General features: G+C 35.6%; 1 protein-coding gene across 4 annotated transcripts in view; it reads right to left on the reverse strand.

Moving 5' to 3' along the window:
* The window catches only part of HOOK3 (hook microtubule tethering protein 3), an 85,855-nt gene that overhangs the window by 45,418 nt on the left and 26,568 nt on the right, over positions 1-13,869 (reverse strand). For all 4 annotated transcript variants that reach the window (XM_036402584.2, XM_036402580.2, XM_036402582.2 and 1 more), the window contains exons 4-6: positions 8,862-8,912; positions 5,783-5,915; positions 3,674-3,741 (exon numbers count right to left, since the gene is read on the reverse strand). In XM_036402584.2, the coding sequence (XP_036258477.1) occupies positions 3,674-3,741; positions 5,783-5,915; positions 8,862-8,912 (252 nt within the window). The remainder of the gene's footprint in view (positions 1-3,673; positions 3,742-5,782; positions 5,916-8,861; positions 8,913-13,869) is intronic.

Below are 13,869 nucleotides of genomic sequence, written 5' to 3' on the forward strand. Positions count from 1 at the left end.
GGATCAATGGTAATACTTTTGAGTTTAGAGGAGCAAACTTTATCTCACTTGTATTTCAAATCAATCAAGAGAATAAAAACCAGGAGGAAGTGTCCTTCTTATTTTCCCTTCACATCTGTAAGTTTTCTTCAGGACCAGACTACAAAAATAAAGGTTTACCTCCACAATTTTGCAGCACTTGAACTGGCTTTCATTTCCAAATATATCATTTAGTGTAAATATAGTATAGTCACCTATTTTCACACATAACTTTAATGGAGGATGATGTGCAGATATTATAAAAAGGGAAACATTAAAAATGTGCTTGCAAAATCAAGCTATTGCATTATGTCTCTACAGGAGAAAGAAAATCCTGCTTAAGAGCTTCCCAGAGTGAAATAAAGTAGCAACTAGCATTTGCAGTCTTGCTCTTTTTCTGTTTTTTTTTGCATAGTGGTTAGTATGGATTTTAAATGGTGCAAATTACCTGCAACATGACAATTCTTACAGTTATTTGTGTAGTTTTATAAGAAGCAGCTGTCATTCCCTGTTAATCCTTTACATCTATATTTTTTCATGCTCAAAGCTTCGGTATATGTAGGTCTTCTAATCCTATATTATGAAAACCTTCACTTTTTAACTGCTTTCACTGTAAAATATGAACAAGCTGTGTTGTCATGGATACATGAAGATTAGGGAAAGGGTAGAACTATCACAAAACCTGCATGCATGAATAACATGAATTATGAAAGCTTTTTTTCCCCTCCACACATGATTTTGCAAACACAGTTGCTCTATTTAGTTGATGATTTTAAAATCCAAAACACTTCCTTTATCTGAAATGCTTTTTCTACAGTTAATAATACTGTATAAGCTCACTTAAGTGTCCACAAAGCAATGTCAAAACCTAGCTTCTGTACTCACGTTCTTTTTCTTTCTTAGAACATCTTTATGTTAGTTTTTAAGAGTCATGGCTATGTTTGACACTGTATATCCTTTAAAGCAGCTGGACTTTCTTCTTCCTCCAGTTGATACCCAGTCTACCTCCAGTCTATCTGTTGATAGACCCAATAAAATACTTTTATATCATTTCCTAACGATTCAAAAAATAATTTTACTTCAGACAAGATAAATCTTTAAACAGCTAGGAAAAAATAGAGGAGGGAAAAACAGCACAAAACCAAAAAGTGGAACTAACACCATTGGTGTTATCCTGAACAGTATGCACCTTTTCCTACTCCCCCCTTGGCAAGTTTTGACGCTACTCTTGACACTATTCTGACTCTCAACTTGACCTGCTAAGTGATCAAATTTAGAGATGTTCTAAACAGCAAGGCAAACAATTTGTTTACTTATTACTACCTTCATCAATAATGAACTTGGCTACTCCAGGAAGAGACTTGGAAAAAATGACAGAAGGGGAAGGGAGAAAGGGAAATATATAATGGGCAAAATAATTTCTCTAAAAAATACTTTGGGCCTTTAAAAAATCTGAAAATAAAGAAATAAAAAAACCATGTTATATTACACATAGGAATGTATTCGTCTTGTATTTTGTGCAGAACTTGCATTTTGATATCTACATCTACAGATTAGCACCTCAGATTCTAAGTGGTGATAACACACCAGACCAAACTGACTACACTGAAAAACTAACAGAAAACTTGTTCTACTGTGCCTTGTGGAATACTTTGATGAGTAAAACTATTTATGATAACCCAAGAAGCATCAAAAAAATTTGTATGTGCTCAGCCGAAACAGAAAAATTAATTACATAATACATCAGTAAAGCCTAGAGAGATCTTCTGACATACCAAATTTTGAAGAGTACCCACAATGTCAAATGCTTTAAAATGTTTGGATTAGATGATATACCAACTTTTCAAATATTCATATATAGCTAATTTCTTACATATTGCTTTTTCTAAGTCACTTGAATTCTAGGAGCTGCTATGAGTCTAAGAAATAGAAAAACCTCCTTGCAAAATCCCATGAAGTCTCGCCCCTTTAAACTCTTCCCGTACCAATCTGTGCTGGCTATGATCTAACTCCCAGAGTAACCTTCTCCATAATTTTGCCAGGCACTGAAGCGAGACAGACCTGTAACTGACAGCATTTTTCTTCTTTCTCTTCTTGAAAACTGGAATAATATTTGCTAGCTACCAGCTGACTGGGACCTCTCCAAACTCCAAGCCCATTGAAAAATAACAGAGAGAGGCCTTGCTCTCCAAGTACCTCAAAGTCTGAGACACTTTCTCACCTCTTCATTAAGCACTTGAGATTTGGTCCTGAAATGCCTTAGATTTCTAAGCTTGCAAAGTAGCATTAAAATCACTCAGAACTGTGTCAGTAGCTGCATACTAAAATTTTTGATTCACTGCATTTTAAAAATCTGTTCCAGAAGAACATACCCTTACCCTGTGATGACTTCCTACTTCTACTCATCATGTCAGCAAAAGGGCACACACACTGAACAAGTTTATTCATTAAGTGTTGAGAACTGTGGGCTGCTTCAATGGGATATTTTATTAAATAACGGAGACTTCTATAAAAATTTAATAGATTTTCAACATAAAGAAGGAAGATAAAAGAAGTTTTTTCCATTTCAAGATGGTGCAGAAGACAGTGATGCTGCAATTTGGGTTTAATAAAAACACTAGAAAAACCCACCAGAATACTGTACATTACATTTAATAAACTTACAAAAAGGTAAAATACGCCAAACTCCAGCAAACTGGTGCTTGGCAGCACTGACTAGAAGATGATTTAGATAACAATTCTTTTGATGCTCATTTCCAAAGTCTTCTCGGTTGTGTTACAGCCAGCAGTCTGCACACAGACAACTGAATGTATGACTGCATGGATACAGCACTGGTCAAAGTGATGACTGTGGAGAGATTTCCTTGTAGGCTCACTGATATTTCTTTCTCTATTCAGACATTACAGAGATGACAAATTGCTCTAAAGCTCAATGTGGAATTGAGTTTCTCTTCTTCTGGTTCAGAAGAAATGGGATTACTAGTGGTTTCCTGCCTTCCCTTGCTAGTGGCCTGCCCTAAACATCTAAAGACTGTTAGGCATTTCTATTATAAACACTTCAGACTTCTTGTAAGTCACAGGGGGACTTCAGTGGCTAACACCATGGTTTTAATTTACCACAGAAGAGCACATCTACAAAATGGACTGCAGTACACTCACTGACTTGTAAAAACATACCAGCCTACTGTATTATTCATATATGTTCATCTTACATATCATTACCAAAGTCATAACACTACAGCTGACAAAACAATACTAATAACCCAATTCTCTTTCTTTTCATCTGTCTAATAAATTTAAAAAAAAAAGTTTATGAAATTTTGACAAAATTCTACAGTAATTGGTTTCCACAGAAAATCAATCTAGTACACTTCAGGATTCACAGGGTGGGAAAAGAAAAGGAAAGGGAATCCAGTATCAAAAATATCTAGAAGTTTCAGTCTTCTAGATTTAAAGAAAAGTGGGACATTCAACCAGAATTCTTTGACATAAAGCAAGATTTTCCTAAGGAGAAATAAGAAATTTTTCACTGTTAAAAGGCAAAATCTATGCCCTTTATTTTCTTCACTTTCAAATAAGTTATTCCTAAGTGGGAAAAAGCATACTACTGTAAAATAAGACTGAACTTTCACACACTGTGGGCATCCCAGCATACCTCCTGAATGGCTGTCATGACAACATGTTGAACTGATTCTTCCATCATCATTATGGTCTGGATGTACTCTGAAAATAAAAGCATTCTGAAATGTCAATGTTGAAACTCAACTCATAGAAGGTAAGATCAGAAGCTGCATCCTTCCTACAAAATGACTAGATGCCATGGATGACACTGAAATGTATAAGCACCAGTCAAGTTCCACTCCAACATATTCAACAAGATTTTATCACAAGCCTGTTCAGATACAAATCCAGGCTTATTTGAACTCTACAACAATGAAAAAAGTCATGATTACCTTTTTTCCTCTCCTGGCATCTCACACTTCTGAAATAACTACTTTTATCCTTTTCTCACTTTGTTCCCAAACTGTTCAGGCTCTTGAAGTACATGATCCATGCATAGGTTGTCCTTTTCTGTAAGTGTAACAGTAACAACTTGCCTTCCTACAGCATCCTCATTTTAAAGCATTTTCATGTTCATTTTTGGTGTCTGTTCTTATTTCTCTAGTACATCACAAATTAAGTCCCCTCCACTTTTTAAGTTCTCAGCTCTGTGTACGTGAGCTACGCAAGAGGTACCTTGTAAGATGATACAATAACCAGAACAACAAATTCTGACATTTAGACTAACTCAAGGAGTAAACAACTTGCCCAGTATAATACAGTTTCTAGTCAAATATCATCTCCTTTATTCTTTTAATGATGCGATTAAGAGAAAGACACTGGGGATAAAGTCACCTTCAACTGGGTAATTTGCTCATGCTGAATTTGCTCAAATACAGATTATTCTGGTGTTTCAAATCTGCATTTTTAATGCCCAGACTGAAAGAATTAAGGGGACACAAAATCAAGATATGCTTGCCACTTGAAAATGAAAAATAGTCACCAAAAGGAAGATAATTTTATATAAAACAGAGATGACAGGAGGTTTAATAAACCAGAGTTATTTATGCACTTGTGGAAGAACATTACTCCTATTTTGATTAATAGGAGACAACCTCCTGGTTAAGAGAACAGAAGTAATTTCAGAAGGAGAAACTAAAGTGATTTAGTCACCTAGGACAACTGAAAAAGGGAAACTAGCTGTAAAGGTAAGATGCACCAAGCATGGGGAAGACAACAGGCCTAAAATCCTGGCAACCATCAAACACAAAATGAGCTATAACTGTCACACAATTACAGTAAAAAAAGCCTTATTTTCCAACACATGACTATGTTTCCTGTTTAAAGTATTTAGAATAAATGTTTGCATTTGCCATTACATTACCTTCATCTGGCTTGAATGAAGTGTAATTTAAGGTAACTCGGTAACAATCTACAGCCTACACCTAAGGCAAGTTTAGAACATGAGATGTAGCACACTTTAACAAACATCTCCATTGTTCATCACATCCTCTGTGGCACCCTCAAGAAAGATGAATAGGTCTCTACTGTATTTGTGCAAGTCTGAATTACAGTCAGTGCCACTTGGGTAGAGAGACAGAAGTCTCCTTCAGGGACTGCTAAAGTGGGATTCAATTGTCTGGCAATTGGCCTGAAGTGACTTTTTGGATGACCTTATTGTGCTCCATCTTCAGCTGTTGCCCAAAAGAGCATGGTTGCCAGCATTACTTGTTCCTATTTGCAAACCCCATAGACACATCTTAGAAACTACAGAAAACCAGTTCACACCAGACATTTCATCTGACCAAGCACCAATAATAATGATGGCTTTTTGCCATGTAGTAAAATAATGCCTGGAATGCATCTCTGCAATCAATAGTTATGCTGAATAATGCAATAATCACATTTTTCCATTCTTGACTATCCTGATCTACCTCATAAATGGTTAAAAGGTGTACCCAAGAATTTTTTTTCTTTGTAGACTGATTTTTCAACTTAGCAAACCAAAACTGAAAATACGTATCTTGGAAGTAAATTCAATTCCAGTCTGAGTCTCCAAAAGCAGTGAAGCTTACACCAAAAAACAGTCACTATCTGTACTACAAAAAAATGTCATCATTATTATTTAAAAAAAGAAACTGTTTTTGACAGAAACCCAAGAAATATAATTTTTCTCCTTAATAGTTGCACAATAACCAAGAAAACATGTTTCAAAATGTATTACCTTGCTTCTGTTCACAATTCACAGCACATCCCAAAATAAGTTGAAGCATTCTCCCAAGCTCCGCAGCATCAGCATGTTCTCCAATCAGGTTAACATCAGGAAGGGTGAAGTCATTTATCTGTTGCCCTAGAATCTGCACAAAGACAAGGTAAATACATGGCTGTATCGCTGCACATATACAAATCAATTTATTTCATACAAAGATGATTCATAATCAACAACAGCAATTCATTCTTACTTTAGTATAGTTTTGAATACACCTTCAAAACAAACCAAATTGCTTAACATAACATCTCACTATAAAATCATACTGTTTGATACAAACAATATTAGGGAAAAGATAAACATGACTGTCTCAACTCACAAGCAACTACTAGATAAACACTTAGCAAGATTCTTTCTTAAAGGATTAGATGTTGAAACATTAAATGTTTCACCTATACAATACATATATCTAACACTAACAGGAGACAAATACAAGATAGCAAAAAACTCAGATCACTAGACCTCACACTTCTAGTAAATTTAAGGATATCTGGCAAGTCTTACAGCTAAGAAAGCTGCTCCATGGAAGAGAATCTGAGGTAGTAGTACAATGATATGTAATTAAACAGCCCACATGCAGAAAGAAAGAAAAAACCCTGCAAAACAAAAGCCCGTGTGACTCGCTATTAGTGTTATCTGATTTATCATTAAAGATCATTATGGATTAATGATTGGCAGTAGAAGGAACTAGACTATTCTGCTAAATTGCTCTTTACTGAACAGAGGGTTGAAAATATGAATATGAAATTTGGAATTAAACACATCACTGACACATTAATTGCAGATAAAAAGAAACTGTAACTTCTTAAACAGGGTGCAATAAGGAAACAATGACTATATAGAGGGAATCAGTCATGTGTTTGCTGCATGCTCTTTTTTTGTGCAATACCCAAGAAAAACAGAAATCAGGTTAAGGCACTTATAAAAAACATAGCACACAAGAGGAATACAAAAAAATAAGCTATTGTAAAGTTTAGTAGTGTTGGGTTTTGTTGAAGTGTTGCGGTTTTGTTCTGATTATGTACAGTTTGTTTTGTGTTGTGGAACAGTAGGATTTTTAAGCAGTTTTCTCAAAGAATTAACACTACTAAAAATCTCCGCATGCTTTAAAGGACACAGATTCACTCTTATTGGAAAAGACTTTCTTTAGGTCAAAAGAATTCTGTCAATACATCAATCACAATGGAAAATATTACCACCATACACAGACTGCATTAACAGAAAATACAATGTGTTTTGATTCTGGTATGCATTCAGTTCCTGAATTTCTTTCAAATGCAATGCTGGGTTTAAGTTAACAAGACTACAGTGACTTCACAGTCACTGACAACAGAACTCCTGCTGAGGAAAGCTGAAGGGAACAGGTAAATTGGCAAGCACTAGGAAGAAGCCAAGGATGTGAAGGTGTGAACAGAGTTTGAAATAAAAAAGAGAAAAAAAATAATTTAAAGAAAAAGAACCAAAAATATCCATCAAAAGCCCCGAAAGAAATATGAAAATGAAGGATAGACCCTATAATAACTATCTTGAGATGAAAAAGAGCATTTAACCCATTTTCAAAAGACAAAAGATTTATACATTTACAAAAAAAAAAATTAAAAGTTGTAGTTCCAGAGCAGCAGAGGCTTGAAGCAAGATTAACTGAGCCAGAACAAAGCATGAAAGCTACAGTCAGTTACTCAGGCTTCTTGTCCTTCTATACTTTAAGTGACAATGACCGCAAACGTAGCAGTTTGACTGACTGTTCTTCTGAATGCAATAAAAATTTCTGAATTTTTGAGGGTGAACAGTATTAGTATTATACACATTTTTCAAATGCTTTTAACTACATCAGGTAAAATGCATATACATATCTATATTTTTGTAGTGGGGGAGGGAATAATGTTGAGAAAAACATAAGCAGAATTCATTAGTAGAATCCAGATTACCCCTACTATCAGCTCCAGCATTGCCTCAGCAGGAAAAATATCAACCTAAACCAAAATCCAGTGAGATTTATAAACATGCACTACCTTTACAGAAATTAATCAGCTTGAATCCGCTCAGAACTTGCCTAATAGCAAAGTTTTGACACCAGACACTTGATCATCATACATACTAATCAACCAAAAAGAAGCTTGCATCACTTTGTCTTAGTAATAATAATTTTCCATAACAAAAACCTGATCTGTTTCTTTTTAGTATTCCCAGTCATGACCAGCTTGCTTAATAATCACTTTTCAACATTTATTTAAACATGGATACCTAATCATTTACTGAAGACAACCTCCTAAGACATAAATTTTTCTTTCTTGAAGTACTTAAATTTATTAACTTAAATTTATTTTCTTGAACTACATCAAGTTATTAACAAATAACCTAATCTCTGTAGTATTTATGAGAAGACAGTATTTTGAAACAAGCAATGTCTAGAACATGCATATTATGGATTTTTTGCTGCCACCTGTACGGATCAATTTGTCTCAAACATCACTGAAAGCATATTTCAGCTGAAGATTCACCACTGAAAGAAAAAATATTGTCTCGTCTGGAGTAATTAAGTGCTGAGTTTGCTCAAAATAAGAGAGAAGGACAAAGACTGAGTTCAGTACACCTGAATTAAAATATTTAATTAAAATTTTAATGTAGGGAGGGGCTAGAAATGCTCTTCCTTCACTCTCCTCAAGAGAAAAATAAAGAAAAGAGCAGACTTCAGCTGCAGAGAAGGAAGGAAAAAAACATCAGACTCAGGTACATTAAAGTACATCAGACACAAAGTCCATCATTAGAACATAGTCAGTAAAGCCATCTATTCTTCACATGAAAAAATTTGCATATCAGGCTTCACTGGTACTCCCGAGTATTCAATAAAGTAGGTGAGAAGGTTTAAAGAAGGCCAAGACTAGGGAACAGGCCATGAATCACTATATATGCCAAAAGGCTTGCAAGAAAACGTCAGAACTTAACTTGCAGAAAACAATTTATCTTCCACAGGTTAACTAAAATACATAATTCAAAAGGCAAGCAGATGAAGATTAGTTCAAATGGTTCTTACCTCATGGTTGTAATCCAGTATTCCTTTTAAAATTTTCTTCAGGTTGCTTACCTATTTGACAAGAAAGAGGAAATACAATAAATACAGGGAGTATTTTACAGAGAAATGATCATAAAGTGGGCAATCATGGAAGAATCACACAAAAGAAGGATATAATTACATCAATTTATGCACAGTTAAATTTAGAATCATGAAAGTTATGCAAGAGGCCCTTATGACCAGACTTCCAGATGTGATTACAAATCTTTATGAATTCAAAGAACCCATTTAAATTTATGAAAAATATAACATTGTCTTGGATAGGCTTTATATCAGATCCTATGGCATGAATGTTTTTATATACTTGTTTATCTTAAGATTATCTTTACATCCAGAAGTTGAAACATTATTTCCCTCCTTTCTTCTCTTGAAGTATCCTAGTAATCTACTTTCTGCAGAGATAAACCTCTTCTTTCAAACCAAAACCAGCTACTGCTCAATATCATCCTTTATTCTCAACCCATAAGTTCAACTTGTTGTTCTTATCATTAATTATTCCTCCTAGCTCTTTTATTTTTGTTCTTGTCAGTCTCTGTCCCTCCTCCCAGTTTTTACAAATGACTGTCTGCCTTAAAGTATCTGGCAAAATTTACATTTCTCCAAGATGACTTCACTGCTATACAAAGGTAGCTTCTGTTCACTCGCATAACCAATGGCATGAGTTAAGTACCTCCTGCTCTACAGAATGGGTGTCACATTCCTCTAGTACTGTGTATTGCCCCCTTTCCAGCAAAAATCCATTTGCATCAAGTCTCTGGAAACAGTGTATTTAAAATTATAAAAATGCCCGTGGGTCTCACAGCTGAAATTCAGAGAAAAAATAAGGAATCTTTGCTGAAAATAACTGCTAGAGACTATCAAAAATTACTGTTCAAATATTTAGGAAATTTAGATAATAGAAGCAGCACACTGTTTCCAGGGACAGAGAAGAGGCTGAGGGAGCTGGGGTTGTTTAGCTTGGAGAAAAGGAGGCTCAGGGGTGACCTTATTACTCTATACAACTCCCTGAAAGGAGGCTGTAGCCAGGTGGGGGTCAGCCTCTTCTCCCAAGTAACAAGAGATGGGACAAGAGGAAAAGGCTTCAAGTTTTGCCAGGAAGTGTTTTTTTGCCAGGAAGAGTATCAGGAAACATCTCTTTATCAGAAAGGGTTATCAAGCATTGTAACAGGCTACCCAGAACATGACTGAGTCACCATCCTTGTGGTGTGCAAAGAGCTGTGTAGATGTGGTACACTGGGACATTACTTATTGGTGGACTTGGCAGTTTATGGTTGGATTCTGTGATCTTAAGGATCTTTACCAACCTCAAAGTTTAAACAGAATCTGCAAAGACTAAAACTGATATAAACAGGATTCACAAAGTTCTCTCACTGACAGCAGCAGTCACAGCAGCAAACTGTGGAACTGCAATGAAGGGAGAGCAAAACCTCTCAAGTTTTAATTGCCTTTGAAGCCCACCATAAATTTTATGTTCTTGACTGCATTCCAGAAATATCCAGTTAGGAGACTCTGTCCACTGACAGAAATTATTTACCTTTCAAACGACCTGACGGCGGTTAAGAAACATGATACTGAAATTCAGGGACAAACACAACACTTCAATATGGTCTACAAACAAAATGAGGTGATGAAAGTAAATTCCAGACTCAAAAAAGAAACAGGATACACACACTAGAAGATTTTTGCCAAGAAAACCAAAATGATAATAATCTGACTACCTGACTCCTATTAATCTACTCTCTTTTGGAAAGAAGTGCCAGAAGTTGATTCCTTATTAAGATATAGGAACATTCTGTCTGAATAATCACTGAATTTTAAGTCATACAAGAAACAAAAACTCAGTTGGACCTGAAAAGTGACACATCAAATACCTTGACAACCTAGAACAAGAACTGGAGATGCTACATTATAGCATGTATATGAGAACATTTATTGTCACTCCCAAAATGGCGTAACAGGCAGTTTACACCTTCTACACCAAAGCACATACTTTTCCTGTACTATTACACACAACATGGTTCTGTAAGAGCTGCAACTATTTCCTAGGTGTCAGCAACCAAGACCACCACTCAAAGGCAATGCATAATCATAACTGAAGTCTGCAACAGATTTAAGAATTTAAAGAAATTAAGAAATTTTACTTTTATATCAAATAATCACAAAGAATACTGCATTGATTGGAATATTATTTTCAAACTTGATTAACTAAAATCTTCTGGTTTATAATTTACCTGAGTCTGCTGCAGAAAGAGCCACGGAAACACAAGGGCCATGTTGCAGAATTTAAGTCCAGTTTACCGATGAGAACATTTGTGAGGAACCTTGAACTTGAACATAATCCCAAAAAATTGAGAAACCAAATGGAAACCTGTGAAATACTTCTTTCCCCCTCTCCTTGTAAGCATTTTTGAATTAAAATTCCTTAAACACAAAGAGCCACCTTCCTCTATGTAACTTTCATAGTGCTTGGAGTTGAGATACTGAAACAAAGTCAATATTGATCAAAATTCATCATGAAAAAGAGCTTATAGGGCAGAATCCTTGAAACAAGAGAACAGCACATAAACTGAAAAAGAAATCTTTGCCATCCTATTTCACCCCACTGTAAATCAACAGTACCAGGGTAGCTTGCTTTTAAGAATTAACTGTACCATCTTTGTATTTGGCACATAATCAGACAATTGTGAGGTTAAAGCAGCTTCTTTATAGACTTCTTTTAAGACTAAGACTGACTTAACCATGATCTTCAGTATTACTCAGACAGCTCTCAATTTTTTTCTAACTTGCTTGCAGTCAATAAACTTAGATAGTTTTACTGCCCCTGGCAGAGAGAGGATCATCACAGGGAAACTACCACTAATATTTTGTACTTGGAAATTGAACTGAGTAGTCCCAGCAACATTTATGATGTCCAAGCACATGAAACAAAGACCTCAAGCAGCTAAATGAAAACCAACAATAGCCTAAGAAAGTGTTAAAAGAAAACCAATTAAATCAGAATTCTAAGTCACAGAAGTGACAGTTGTTCAGAATTACTTTTCACTTTCTTAAGCACATAGGAAAACCTAACTGTAGTTAACAATGACCATTAAATTACATAATGTCAGACCACAACAGGCAGAATTGCCAATACAGATTATGACTATCAAGTATTAAACCATTGTTCAGATGTCAGCCCATGACCACATGGGAAGCCTATTTGCTTGCATCAGCAACCTGAGTTCTTGCTTTTCCATAAAAATATACATGCTACCCTCCCAACACCTTTAACATTCATTCCCTGCAGCCATACTTCTGCTGGAAAAGATGTGAAGTTTACAGGGGTAAAAAAAGTGACAACTATGCTTTGTTTCACCTCGAAATTTGTTGCTTTGTTTCACCTCAGAAATCTGTTGCATCTAATTCACAATAGATGGATCAATAAGTATTTCTAGACAAACCTCTCTCCATTTTCCATCTCTTTACCATCTGAGAATATTGATGAAACCTCAATATTCTCAGTCTTTTGAACACCTAAATTTCACTAATACCCACACCAGATCTGTGTGGGTGTTCCCTACGTTAAAATATCATTACCCTCCCTGCTAGCAGCCAGCTTGGCTTAGTATAGCACCACATGTGCTCAGTATGACACTGACCATTATGACACAGCATTAACTTAATAAACTGACTGGTATGAAAGCAGAGATCATGCGATCTGCCAACACCATAAGACCTAATGGTTGCTTGGTTTTTCTCCTGTTTTTCTTTTATTCTCATTTGTCATATAAAATCTTTTATTAATTACAACTTGCTTACTGTTTCCAATCTCAGGTTTATAAGAGCAGTCTGTCTAGATTTCTCTCTTTACTAACATAGTTGAGTAACAAAGGGAAAGGTAGTGACGTGGGCAATAGAAAATGCCCTTAAGCTTGTGATTGTTGACAAAAAGAGAGCATGGGTTATCTAACTTCCTGTTTTTTCCCCAACATTATGGCAGCCAGTCTCCACTTTTGCATTACCCTTATATCACATGTATGACTGAAACCCTGTTTGTGCTGGAGGCTCTGTGTAAATTGGCTTTTCTTTTTTTAATTTCAAATCTTGAATAACCTCTGGAAATGTTGCTAGCACACACTTTCAAGTGGTTTGGGAATTCTTAACCAATAAGCTTTGGATATCTCATTATGGTACATTTTTATCCATTTGCAGTTAACAGGTGGGGTGGGGGTAAGTAGGTGGGCAGGGGGCACGTGGGGCTGTGTGTGTGCACACACCAAGAAGGAGAGGGAGCACCTGCATTCACTGTTTGTACCCCTCTCACAGGCATATGGTTTTTGAGTTAAACTGCTTTTTGCAGCAATGTCTCTCATCACTGATGAGAGGTGTAACCCAGAGAAAGACTAGGTAGTGAAGGTTCACAAGACTAACACAGCTTGCTACTATAAACACTAATAAAACTGTACTTCAAATTGATGCTGTCTGAATGCCAAAATGAAAAGTTCAGAAGAAAATCAAGCTGAACAATGTGTTTCCTTTCCTTCCTAAGCTTTCCACACTGAATGAAAAAGGATAGGAGGGAAAGGGGGACTTTTATGCCATCCCTCAAATAGCCAACAGTTTATTCTGTAATTGCCCAAAATTGATGTACATGAATAAATCAGTAATTTTTTTCTTGATTAGGGAATTTTATCCCTGAAAAATTTTGCCAATCAAATTATTTTCTAAGCTGCTTTTCATTTTCAGTATAGGTTTTATGTTCCAGATGTCATCTTCCTCAGCCATGAAATACTATGTTGTACACAATTTAAATCTGAACTACATAGAAGTGTTCATTGTACATGAGGAAATAGTTAATGGCTTTGCTTTTTTATGTTTGTAAACCAGCATAAAATTGCAAAGACAGCAGTGAAAAATCTTTTTGTTGCCCAAGGGAAAACACAAACTACTGTGTATATTGATGTATGCTATGAGCATGAAATTTTAACTC

The sequence above is a fragment of the Molothrus ater genome, chromosome Z (genome assembly GCF_012460135.2).
Source record: "Molothrus ater isolate BHLD 08-10-18 breed brown headed cowbird chromosome Z, BPBGC_Mater_1.1, whole genome shotgun sequence".
In the NCBI taxonomy this organism is placed as follows: Eukaryota; Metazoa; Chordata; class Aves; order Passeriformes; family Icteridae; genus Molothrus; species Molothrus ater.